Genomic DNA, 13,457 nt, shown 5'->3' on the forward strand with positions numbered 1-13,457 from the left:
GCACTGCTCTTGACAATCTTTCATATGCAAGTGACTTATACAATTGCATCACCTCTTAGCGGATGATAGTACTTTTAATATTAAAACAGACATTAAACATGTACACAAACCAAGTCATCTACCTTTGGTTTTTCCATTTGCTATCCAAATGCTCTGTTTATACAATGTTTTTAATTTGAGGTGTAGGAGTTATATTTTAACTTCCTGATTGATTTCTCCTTGAATATAAGCCTGAGCAATGGTAGAAGGGATCAGCAATTTGAAAAGAAGCATTGTGTTCCACCAAGATGTCTATGAAATGGATTTCAGTTCTGCTGCTGCTGCAGCTGAGTTGTTACTATAGCCCTGGGAGTAGTGGAAAGGTGCTGGTGTGGCCCACAGAATATAGCCATTGGATCAATATGAAGATAATCCTGGATGAACTCGTCCAGAGAGGTCATGAAGTGAGTGTTCTGACATCTTCAGCTTCCATTCTTGTTGATCCCAGCAAACCATCTGCTATTAAATATGAAATTTATCCTACATCTTTAACAAAACATGATTTTGAGGTTTTACTCAGAAAACTGTTCGACAAATGGACATATCTGCCAAAAGATACATTTTGGACATATTTTTCACTACTGCAAGAACTCCTTTGGGAATATTTTGATTGCATTGAAAAGCTCTGTAAAGATGTAGTTTTGAACAAGAAACTCATAACAAAACTACAAGAATCAAGGTTTGATCTCCTTCTCGCAGATGCTGTTGGACCCTGTGGAGAGCTGCTGGCTGAGCTACTGAAAATACCTCTAGTGTACAGTCTCCGCTACATTCCAGGCCATAAAATTGAAAAGTATAGTGGAGGACTTCCATTCCCACCATCCTATGTACCTGTTATTATGTCAGAATTAAGTGATCAAATGACATTCACGGAGAGGGTAAAAAATATGATATATGTGCTTTATTTTGACTTTTGGTTCCAAACACTAAACGAGAAGAGGTGGGATCAGTTTTACACTGAAGTACTAGGTAAGTCATGTTTTTAGCTGGTGGCTTGAAGTCCTAACTTTCTTAGTGTCTGGAAATTGAGTTTGTATAAAGTTAGAGGAATTTGTCTTATAAGTAAAATGTTGCAATAAAAATACAAAATGATCTCTCAAACTCACAAATATTATGGAAATGCTTAAATTATAGGGTCAGTTAGAACCCTGTGGCCCGTCCTAGTACAGGACACTCCAGGAAATCATCAGCCAAAAATTAAAGCACTGAGGAGTTCGTTAAGCAATCACATATGTATTCTTGTTTATTTGTTTGTTTCTAATAGGCTTTCTTGCATAAAGAAGGTTTAGGTTCACAGCAATATTGAGTAGAGATTTTCCATATACACCCTGCCCCAACTCATGCATTGCTTCCCCTGTTATCAACATTCCCCACCAGAGAAGTACATGTGTTATAGTTGATGAAACTATTTTGACAGATCATTATCACACAAAGTCTATATTTTATATTAGGGTTGTCCCTTGGTGTTGCACATTCTGTGAGTTTGGACAAAATTATAATGTCAGAAGTCCACCAGTATATCATACAGTGTAGTTTCACTGCCCTAAAAATCCTCTGTGTTCTGCCTGTTCATCTTACACATCAATTTTACTATAAATTTTTTTTACCTTCAATAAAACGTATTAGAAATTTCACTAAATATCTTGATCAAAGCAGACGTATAGATTGAGGAGTTACATATTTCTAACACAGCAGTCTAGGGAGCCTTGAGGAAATTGCCTCCTCTTGTTTAGTTTAGATTCATTTAAAAAATAAACTATTTTGCCATATTACCTGAAGGATTTCATTCACAAATGAAAGGTATAATGGCTCTATCTCAGACATATGAAACTATAATTTGAGTTTCTAGTGATTACACACTCCTTCACAAAGTACTTACAAATCATCTGTCTTAAAGGCCTAAAATATTGTCAAGAGGTGGATATACAAGTTAGTAGTCTATATTTTTTAAAACAACGTCTCTCCATTAGAGATAAAATGAGCCAAAATTCAGAGTTAGCACATCTATTTCCATACTTTATGAAAACTTTGCAGCTGTTTTTTGCAATGACATTTATTCAATATGCAAATATTATTAAGCTCCTAACATGAACCTAATGCAGAAGTAGCCATATGTTCCAAAAACTCACAATTTACCTGTAAAATCTAGGATCAAAGGAATAGCTTGCTAAATCGTAGAAACTTGACAGAGTACTCTAGTGAAAGGTGTTTCCATGGATATGATAGGGTTAATTGATTGAGCAATTGAAATCGTTGTTTACATTTGCATCAGTTACCTTTGCAGCTTAACAGAGTAAACAAATACATATTTAATTCTTTAGTGGCTTAGGTTTAGTAATCGTTTACGATTGTGAATGCACTGATGTGATGTTAGAGATGAAAGTCTCTTACGCTTTCTCATGTATACATAAAAAACATATATAAAATATGTCTATTATATACATACACACATATTTGTATTATGAAACCAACAGACACTTTTACACATCTTTGGCTTTGTCATTCCAAGCTCCTTTCAGAAAATTACCTGGTATATTCGCTTTACAATACGTTCATTTCCTTTACCTTTTTTTTTGCCTTTTTCCCTTCAGGGAGATCCACTACATTATCTGAGTTAATGGGGAAAGCTGAACTGTGGCTCATTCGAACCTATTGGGATTTTGAATTTCCTCGCCCACTCTTACCACATTTTGAATTTGTTGGAGGACTCCACTGCAAACCTGCCACACCCCTGCCTAAGGTGACCTGTTCCTGTTTGTTTGGTTTGTTTACTTTGCATTTTCAATAGAAATGATTCTGTGTTCCTCATTTAGAATGTTTGACTACAGTGAGAGAGATATGGGAGCTAAGTAAAGTGACCTGCCAACTACAAACACATATATTTCAATACCATTACAAGAATCTGAATTTCATTATCATTACAGAATAAAATATTATACCTAGAAGACTTTGGGAATAGGGTCAGTTAAATTAACACCTCATTATTCAACACATAAGAAAGTATCAGTCACTCATTTAAAGAGTATTCTTAAAGTGACTAGCAAAGTCCAGAGATAAATGCTGGATATGCAGAGAAGCAGTGTATACACAGTTTTCCCCCTCACACACCTAACATTCTACTTGGAAAGATAGAATATAAGCATGTAATAAAACTGTGTGAAAAGTATAATAATAAAGAAAGACCACAATGCTAATGGACATCCAGTGGGGATCATCAAACAACAATAGTTAAGATCAGAAAGTATATTCTTTATATTGGAAGGGTTAAATCATTATTTCCCAGAGAGAAAAGAACAAATAATGAATTTAAATTAGAAGGACCGAAAAAAAAAGAAAGGATGAGTATGGAGTTTTGACGAGATATCCGGGAAACTTTTGGCTCTTTTACATTTTTTTTTTTTTTCATAACTGAGCAATAAGGAAATATTCCAGTACAGAGGGTAATAAATTGATTTTAAATTGGCAAGAATATGGGACTACAATTCAGAATAATTCTGAAACAGTTCCAGGCAAGAGGGTGACCAGATCTCTGCTGCGGAAAGCCCTGCTGTACCTCTCCCACTGTGGGGCAGGTGCTCCCTGGGGGACTCAGTCAGGTGATGATGAGGGCCCCTCACAGCCAGTTACACATAGCACACTGGACTAGGACATCTTCTTTAGCATATGATTTCAGGATAAAAGGTGTCATACATAAACAAACCAGAAATACGGTCACTCTAATAAGTATCTTTACATGTATATTCCTTGATTATAAATAGGAGTCTTAGGGCTATTTCAAAGAAATGCCAAACAGTAATACCACACTCATGAATGACAGCAATTCTCCACCCTTTAAGGAGTGATTTAGCGGGGAACCTGGGGAAATACTGACAAAGGTTAAGGCATAAATTATTACAAAGATAAGAGAAAAAAGACGTAAAACCATCCCAATTGTAACAAACTTTTTCTTAGTGCTCATTGTCAGAGAAATAAAATACTAATGACTTAAACTAAAATAATTCTCCAGAAAACCTGCCTGGAATAAACACAAGTGATTTAGTAGAACTATAATGATAAAGATTCAAAGGTGAGTTTAGAGTCTACTCTGTGGCCTCCTTCCAAGAATCTATATTAGTAATTAATAACAGTGTAAAGGAAGATACTAGGTATAATTCTAAGAGCGTATCCTCTGCACTACTGTGTACTGGCTCTATTTCAATTCTTGCTTATACATTCGCACACATGCATATATTTGTACAAATATACAAAATAAGGAAATCAATCTCATATCAATTGTACCATTCCAAAGGACACTGAGGGATCAGATCTGTTGTAAACTGTCACTGATGAAAACAAAAAAGAGATTCCCCAAAAAGTTAAAAACAGAATTACCATAAGGTCCAGCAATTCCACTTTCGGGTATTTATCCAAAATAATTGACATTAGGACCCCAATGAGATATATGCACACCCATCTCCGTAGAGCACTATTCACAAGAGACAAAATGTGGAAGCAACCCAAGTGTCAATTGACAGATGGATTAATAAACAAAATGTGGTATTTACACACAATAGAATATTAGTCTTAAAATTGAAGGAAATTCTAACACATGCTACAACATGCCTAAACCTTAAGGACATTATGCTAAGTGAAATGGGCCACTCAGGAAACAAATAATACTGTATGACTCACTTATACAACTTGTCTAGACTGGTCAAATTCACAGAAACAGAAAGTAGAATGACAGTTGTCAGAGAATCATTGTACAATGGATGTAGTTTCAATTTGCAAGTTGAAAAGTTCTAGAGATTGATTGTACAATAATGATAATGCACATACTACTGAATAACTCAGGATTTGTTAAGACAGTAAATTTTATGTTATGTATATTTTACTGCAATTAAAAATAAACAGGCACTAGTCTAGTAATTCCTGATAATAGTTGATTTTCTCTCCTTAGTTGTTTGTAGCATGCTGTTGCTCTTTTGTGATGGAGGAAATTATTTCTTCACAGGAAATGGAAGAGTTTGCCCAGAGCTCTGGAGAAAATGGTATTGTGGTGTTTACTCTGGGGTCAATGATCAGTAACATGACAGAAGAAAGGGCCAATGTGATTGCATCAGCCCTTGCCCAGATTCCACAAAAGGTTAGGAAAGTGTTTATAGTGGACAACTATTTAATGCATCTTCTAAATTTTGAAAAGGGTCTGATTACAGAAATTTCCTGCATGAAAAGTAAACTACACTGTATTATAATAGATCCGATTTACCTTAGATACGAGTATAAAAATCGAAGTATATATGGCAGATGCCAACAGTGCAGAGGGTGTTTTTGATTGACAATAACTATGGCAATAACATTGATATAAGAAGTAAATGTATAAAAGAAGTACACCGTGAAGTTTTGGTGTTATAATGATATTGCAGGCAAGTACATATATCATCACATCACATTCTGCCCTGTCATTTCCTCCTTTTCCTTTCACGATTGCTGAGGGCACTGTACGCACTACAGATGTTTTCAGAAAGAAGTTAAATTTCAACAGTAACCTTAAGCAAGAAATGATAACAGTCTGAAAGGCATTCCGAAGTTTAGGCTTGCCAGGTAATCCAGGCCCATCGACTTCTCTTAAATTTCAGATTAGGTCTATTCAATGTGCTTTTCAGGGAGCTACACAGAGAAAGGATGGCCAGGGCTCACCAAGCTGCATGCAGGTATCTAGCCAGCTGTGATGATTTAGAGAGAGAGAAAAAACAACCTGAAAAAAAGAAAGAGAAAAAACTGCACTTGTGCACTAGGCCCTGCTCAAACCTGAAACAGAAAAATATAAGTGAAAGAGTGGAGGTGGGTCAGCCTGTAAGGTGTTTGATAAAATGTGGCCCTGCAAAGACTCTGCTTCTAATCCATCTGAAAAATAACTCTTCCTGATTGAAGATGGAGAAAGGAATATAAAAATTAGTCAACTAGAAACAAGCCTAGCATGGGAAAGTTTCAGATGCCCCTTCTCCATAAAATATGGTAATAAATGATTTCAAATATATAGTACATACCTGGAGTCTCTGGGTATTTGTGAACTACTTTTTAGTTTCCTAACTGATATAGCTTTCCGCTTATTATCTATGCTAATTTGCTGAGAACTAAAGTTGCTTTAAGACTCACACTGAAAACAGATGTTAACACTGCTAAATTAGAATCTAGCTGATGAAGATTGCTTGGGAATTCCAAAATCTGTACCTAATTTTGGTAATGGACTTGGAAATGGGTTGGCTATATGAAACCGTATTAATCAATGCTGCCAATCTTTGGAGTGCATCCTTAAATTGTTAACAGTCAACTGAATAAAATTTAGCATCATCACGATATGCAATATTTTTTGATAGCTTTATTATTATTTGTGAGGTACCAAGAGGCTCTTCTTTTCAACATTTAAAGAATTTTCCAACCTAAGAACAGTGATGATAGTCTGGATTCACAAAAAAAATTACTACTTGAAATTTTTCTTGGAAGTTGTATTTAATATTTAGTAATTTAAAAGAAGCTAGACATACTTACCAAGCAGAAATGATTTACTATTAATAATAAATTGTTAATAATAGGAATTATTTTATTCTCACAAATAGCTGATTGCATACATTTCCCTCTTTGTAAATCAAAAGATGTAAAACTAATAATATAACTTATGAAACAAGTTGATATAAGTGAGCTGCTTCTCTCAACACTGAAAAACAAAGAAGTAGGCTAATATTAAATTTGAAAGTTGAGAGCTAGTATAATAATTAGTTAAAATAAATTAGCAGATCATTAGTAATTTGCAATTTTTTTGCACTAGAATTATGACTGCCCAAAAGCTTTTTATGCACTTAAATTGGTCATTGAAAATGTCATTTTTCTAGTCCAAGTGTGAAACATCATGATTGCATCACACTTGGTTGAATATAAAATAAGTATATGAAAGATGAGTATTCCTATACATGAGTGTTTCAGTAGTTCTCGTTACTTAGCCTCTCTTGTCCTCATTTCCTCGTCTGTGATACTGAACGGGTTTAACTAGATGTCTCTTAATCTATTTAGATTCTAATAAGGTATATCTTAAGTTTGACTCATGGAATAAGGTATTCTCTCTACTCCAACAGGTTATATGGAGATTTGATGGCAAGAAGCCAGAAACCTTAGGACCAAATACTCGGCTCTATAAGTGGATCCCCCAGAATGACCTTCTTGGTAAGACTCTGGAAAACAAACACTGAAATGAAAGTAACTCCAACCAGATGATAATAGTTCACCAGGAAAAAAACTTACTGAACATTTATTATTGGAAACCTCAAAAATAAAAATTAACTTTCTTTTATTTATTTCCTAGTCCTAGTGGGAAAAGATGTTTCAAATATCCTTCCTCTGATTCCTGCACCACCACCATCAACTTCCTGCTGCCTTGACACGCTACTTGTCAGACTCAGTGACTTCACTATTTCATTAAGAGAATATATTTTAATGTATCCTCACCCTCTTTTATCCCCACACATTCTTTATTTTTATCCAGCATGTTCTCGTTTAGTATTGTCCACCTGGCAATCTTGTATTCATTTTTCAAGTCACAAGTCATACATCAATCTTCCATGTAGCCTTCACTTACTTCTAGAGAAGACTTAGGTGCTTCATCTCTTGAGCTCTGACAGACATTTTAATGTAGTTTCATATGTATAACAATCTGTTATCTAGAATGCAATGCCTCTTTCAGTGTCTTATATTGCTCTACTGTCATTTTATTCAAAGACTTGTAAGTCATAATTTGCTGAAATTCACCCAATCCTAGGTCATCTGAAAACCAAAGCCTTTATAACTCATGGTGGAACTAATGGCATCTATGAGGCAATCTACCATGGGATCCCTATGGTGGGCATTCCTTTCTTTGCGGATCAACCTGATAATATTGTTCACATGAAGACCAAGGGAGCAGCTGTTAGACTGGACTTCCACACAATGTCAAGTACAGATTTGCTCAATGCATTGAAGACAGTCATTAATGACCCATCGTGAGTATCACAATTTTTTAAATAGATACTGTTAACAAATAGGTTCTTTTGGCATTGCCGAGTATTTGTTTCACCTCATTTATAAGAGGCTAATTATGAAATCATTAATATGATTTAACCATTCCTAAATATACTTTTATTTTCACCCATACATTTATTTTGAAGCTCTTTTAATCCCATAGATCTAATGGGTAACCAACTGGTGCAACAAGTTTCTCCTCAAATAATGTAAATTTTCATAGGTAATTGTAAGAAGGACACATTTTTAAAAGTTTGATAGAACCAGAGAAGAAAAGAATGATGAACTAGAAGAAATATCATAAATTCTTTCAACTCAGTACCTAACATCTCTGAAACTATAAATCTCTTTATATGAAAAATTGATTTTATCTTTTTAGCAGATTTTATAATGAGATATAATTTATATACTTTAAAACTATAAATTCAAATATATGTATTATGTTTATAGAGCTATGAAACCATCAAAATAGTATAAATTTAGGACATTTTTATCACCACAAAAACAAACGTGACATGCCTTAGAAGTCACTTCCTATTCACCCCTGCCCAGGCAACTAGTAATCAACTTTCTGTCTTCATAGATCAGACCTTCTGGACATTTCATATACATGGAATCATACAATATATGGTCTTGGGCAACTGGCGTCTCTCACATAGGATAATGTTTTTGAGTTTCTTCCCTGTTGTAACTTGCTATTGCTGAATATTATTCTATGATAAGGACATAGTACATTTTATTTACCCACTTATCAGTTCATGGATATTTTGGTTGTTCCACCTTTGGCTATGATGAATATTGCTATATATGCTTTTGTGTGAATATATATGAAGATGTCAATACTTACTGTATCTGAACAGACTAAATCATTTAAAGACAAAGATTGTCAGAATGGAATTTAAAAACTAACTATATCTACTATTTACAAGACATGCTTAAATAGAAGAGTACAAGAAGATTGTAAGTACAACGATAGGAAAAAATCTTTTTCAACAGTAACCATAGAGGGCCTGCCCTGTGGCTTAGCGGTTAAGTGCGGGCGCTCCGCTGCTGGCGGCCCAGGTTCGGATCCCGGGCGCGCACCGATGCACCGCTTGTCCGGCCATGCTGAGGCTGCATCCCACATATAGCAACTAGAAGGATGTGCAGCTATGACATACAACTATCTACTGGGGCTTTGGGGGAAAAATAAAAAAAAATTAAAAAAAATTTAAAAAAAGAAATTAAAAAAAAAGTAAAATGATGTATGTAGCTATACCAATAACAGAGACAGTAGACCAGAAACACTACTAAAATAAAAGCTAAATGATTTACAATGATAAATAAGTTAGTCTTCCACAACAATACAAATTATTAATTTGTAACAGCTACTCGTAAATCCTCTAAATAAGGAAAGTAAAAGTAGAAAAAAAGAAAAAATGAAACAGAAATCTATGGTCATAATAGGATGTTTTTAAAGACCTTTTTCTATAATATAGAAAAAGATGACAAAATAAATAAGTACATAAAAGTTTTGAAGAACAAAATTTTAAAATGTAACTTATTTGATATATATATCAAATTATATTGTATTACTATATATTATATATTATATTATATATGTATAATGATGGTGAAAACACATTTTTCAATAGCATATAGAATAATCAATGAAACTGACCATGCATGCTGGGGCAAAACTAAGACTTAGTATTTGAAAGCTTTCAAGTTATAGAGTATATTATCTGGCCAGACAAGAATTAAGTTAGAAATCATAAAAAGTAAAAAAAAAAGAACTAAAAAAACCCTCTAGATTTCAAAAATTAAGCATTACATTTCTGAATAATTTAGAATCAACAAAGAAATCACACCCATACATGCACTGTCTTCTCAGCAATTCTCTTCTAGGTATTACACAACAGAAATGTATAAATATGTAAAGCAAAAGACATCTACAAGAATATTTACATCAGCATTTGTAGAAATGGCCAAAATGTTATTAACAATCCACATATCCATTGATCATTATGGAGAGATAATCTGTGGTAGCTCTTACATTGGATACTATACAGAAATAGAATTCACCAACATCTGCTACAGAAAGGATAAAAGCTAATGAGTATTACTATATGATTCCAATATGTAAACCAGAAAAATTAATCTATCATGTTAAAGGTAATGATAGCAGTCAATTTGAAGAAGGGATTAGCGACTAAAAGGTCCAGGAAAATGGGCAGCTTCTAGTAGCTTCTGGTATCCTATACTAACATGTAGGTAGTAGGTACAATGTATATTCACTTCATGACAATTTATAGCTGATTATGACATTTTGAGCTGTTCGCTTAGGATATGTGCATTTTTCTAATGTATTTATACTTAAATAAAAGGTATATTTTACAAAATGTATTTAGAAATCTAGAAATCAAATAGAAAAAAATTTAAAAGTATAGAAACGATGTCCAGGGGTGCTATCAGTGTGGCTAGGAAAAGCCTCTCTGAGAAGTGACACTGAAGCCAAAGCCTCCATCAGGGCTTAGAAGCAAAACTTGGGGTGTCACAAGGAATGGCGGTCCAGGACAGGGACAGAGGGGACAGGAAGTGCAAAGGTGCTGAAGTGGGGACACATTTGGCAGCTTCAACAAACAGCTACGAAGCCAATGTACCTACAACAGAGTGTGCTGAGGACAAAATGCTTGGAGAGGAGGTTGCCAGGGGTCTCTGCATGTACTTCCTGAGGTCAAAGTGATGATTTGGAATTTATTCTACATGGGATGAGAAACCACACAGAAATTTTAAGCAGGGAAGTGTTACAATTTGACATGTGTTTGAAAAAACTCATTCTGGCTAATGGGTGGAAAAAAAGACAGTGAGTTATAAAGAGGAGAGTATAAGCACAGGGACTGGTTAGGAGGCATTTTACCCATGATGACACAATTCCTCTTTAAAAACTTCAGGAGCATCATCCTAAGATTGCATTTGTCATTTGACTTATAGCCCTTTGAATGGCTCCTATCATGTCCTCTGCCAGAAAAGATTTAACTTTCTCACCTTATCTTCATCTTCACTTTTTAAAATATTTGTCATCAAAAAATTCCAATTTAAAAACAAGCTAGGGCCACTTCGGTGGCGCAAGCGGTTAAGTGCGCGTGCTCCACTGCGGTGGCCCGGGGTTCATGGGTTCGGATACCGGGCGCACACTGATGCACCACTTGGCAAGCCATGCTGTGGCGGCGTCCCATATAAAGTGGAAGAAGATGGGCATGGATGTTAGCCCAGGGCCAGTCTTCCTCAGCAAAAAAAAAACAAGGAGGATTGGCACATGTTAGCACAGGGCTGATCTTCCTCAAAAAAAACAAAATAAATAAAAAAATAAAAACCAAACTATCTATGAAGATCCATATAAAAATATACTTCTTCTGCAATTCTTTTTTTTTTTTTTTAGATTTTATTTATTTATTTATTTATTTATTTTTCCCCCAAAGCCCCAGTAGATAGTTGTATGTCATAGCTGCACATCCTTCTACTTGCTGTATGTGGGACGCGGCCCCAGCATGGCCAGAGAAGCGGTGCGTCGGTGCGCGCCCGGGATCCGAACCCGGGCCGCCAGCAGCGGAGCGCCCGCACTTAACCGCTAAGCCACTGGGCCGGCCCTCTTCTGTAATTCTATGACATTTATTTTGAAACATATGTATGACACTTCAAAAACCTTTCATGGGAATGATATGCTTAGGCAAATTAACTTCCTTTCAATATTGCTATCTTTGTGTTTCTCCTTTAGATATAAAGAGAATGCTATGAAATTATCAAGAATTCATCGTGATCAACCAGTGAAGCCTCTAGATCGAGCAGTCTTCTGGATCGAGTTTGTCATGCGCCACAAGGGAACCAAACACCTGCGGCCAGCCTCCCATGACCTCACCTGGTTCCAGTACCACTCTTTGGATGTGATTGGGTTCCTGCTGGCCTGTGTGGCAACTGCTGTATTTGTCATTGGAAAATGTTGTCTGTATTGTTGTCGGAAGTTTGCTAAAACAGGAAAGAAGGAAAAAAGGAAATAGTTGTATCTGAGGCCTGAAGCTGGTATGCCTCACAGATGACACTCCTCCAGTCAATTGCAGTGAGAAGCAGTTGCAGTGTAAAGATCTGTTCCTTTGCTGACAAACAACCTTTCATAATTAGCTTCTCATATCAAAATTTTCAAGTGATTTTTTACTGGTTTAGGAGTTAGATGTACGTCGTGCTAAAGAGAAAAAGAGGCAAAAAATAAAAATAAAACTATATAGATATATTGAAATTTGTTATTCTAATACAAAAGTTATACCAAAAGAAAATTATTGAGCTTAACTGTGTTTCAATAATTGCACATGGACACAACATTAAGTAATCTATTCACAATATCAATATTTTGTGCAAATACTCAATAATTTAACTTCATTTTGATGCAAATTTTCTAGTTTTGACTTTTGCTGAAGAAACTGTTCAATAGGTAGAATTGTGAAAATGATTCACCCTTCCATCTCCTTTTAGGAGACCACTAATGCTACTTGGCTTTTACTGTGCATCCAGCCTCAGCATCACTCCTTACCTAAAGACATGGCAAGATGTTTGCCTCCACCCGGTTTAACTCCTTTCCCATTGGAATGTATGTGGATTTAGAAATATAACAACTGCTACCTGCTTCCTCTTATAGGACAGAGCTATTTAAGAAGGAGTTCGGTTTCACTAGCTTATTCTCTTTACCTCACAGCCAGTTAAAAAGATTCACCTCATTGCTTTCATGCTCATTTTATCCTTTGATAATGGATGTAAGGTCCCAGCTGTAGGTTTGATAATATAGAATCTATTCTCTAAAGGAATTACTGAATATCCTTTCTCTCCAAATGTGTGTGTACATATGTCCACTTCGTCAAAAAAAGGCACAACATCTTTTAGCTACTTACAGGTATGGTGAGCAATTCAACGTGTTTGTTGAAGGCAGTTTAATATAATGATTCTCATTCTATATAACCATAGTAGATCAGCATGTCTCATTCTTTCTCTCTTTCCTCATAAGCCTGTTGTCTCAAACCTTTCATTGATTTAATATGGAAACATTAAATCCATTGGCATGAAAAAAAAATAATACACCATCATTTTCCTAAACCATGGCACACTATGACTGATCGTAATCAATAATGATGCAAAGAAAACAAAAATCATGTAAATTTTACGGAAATAGGAAAATCAGACCACAAGGATGCTCACAGCCCTCCTAAGAGAAAAACATCAGGGAATCCCTTTAGCATCCAAGTGGTCCAGGTGAGTAAAACACATCTATCTTTATTGGTCAAGAAGTGTATCATCAAAGTCTCACAACAAACATTCTCCAGAATAAGACATGGATTTATTTTAAAAACACATTAAAACTT

At 35.3% G+C, this 13,457-nt stretch overlaps 1 protein-coding gene across 4 annotated transcripts; it reads left to right on the forward strand.

Annotated features, from left to right (window-relative positions):
• Window positions 1-287: 287 nt before the first annotated feature.
• LOC131409652 (UDP-glucuronosyltransferase 2B31-like) lies at window positions 288-12,361 on the forward strand. 4 transcript variants are annotated; one of them, XM_058547186.1, is made up of 6 exons: window positions 288-1,008; window positions 2,631-2,779; window positions 5,033-5,164; window positions 7,152-7,239; window positions 7,832-8,051; window positions 11,828-12,361. In XM_058547186.1, the coding sequence occupies exons 1-6, from the start codon at window positions 288-290 to the stop codon at window positions 12,105-12,107; spliced, it is 1,590 nt and encodes a 529-aa protein (XP_058403169.1). In that variant the 3' UTR covers window positions 12,108-12,361. The 4 variants fall into 4 exon arrangements, with proteins under 4 accessions (XP_058403169.1, XP_058403171.1, XP_058403170.1 ...); XM_058547188.1 differs by having other exon boundaries at window positions 288-760; window positions 2,635-2,779; XM_058547187.1 differs by lacking the exon at window positions 5,033-5,164.
• The last annotated feature ends 1,096 nt before the right edge of the window (window positions 12,362-13,457 follow it).

Source organism: Diceros bicornis, chromosome 8 (genome assembly GCF_020826845.1).
Source record: "Diceros bicornis minor isolate mBicDic1 chromosome 8, mDicBic1.mat.cur, whole genome shotgun sequence".
NCBI classification, from domain to species: Eukaryota; Metazoa; Chordata; class Mammalia; order Perissodactyla; family Rhinocerotidae; genus Diceros; species Diceros bicornis.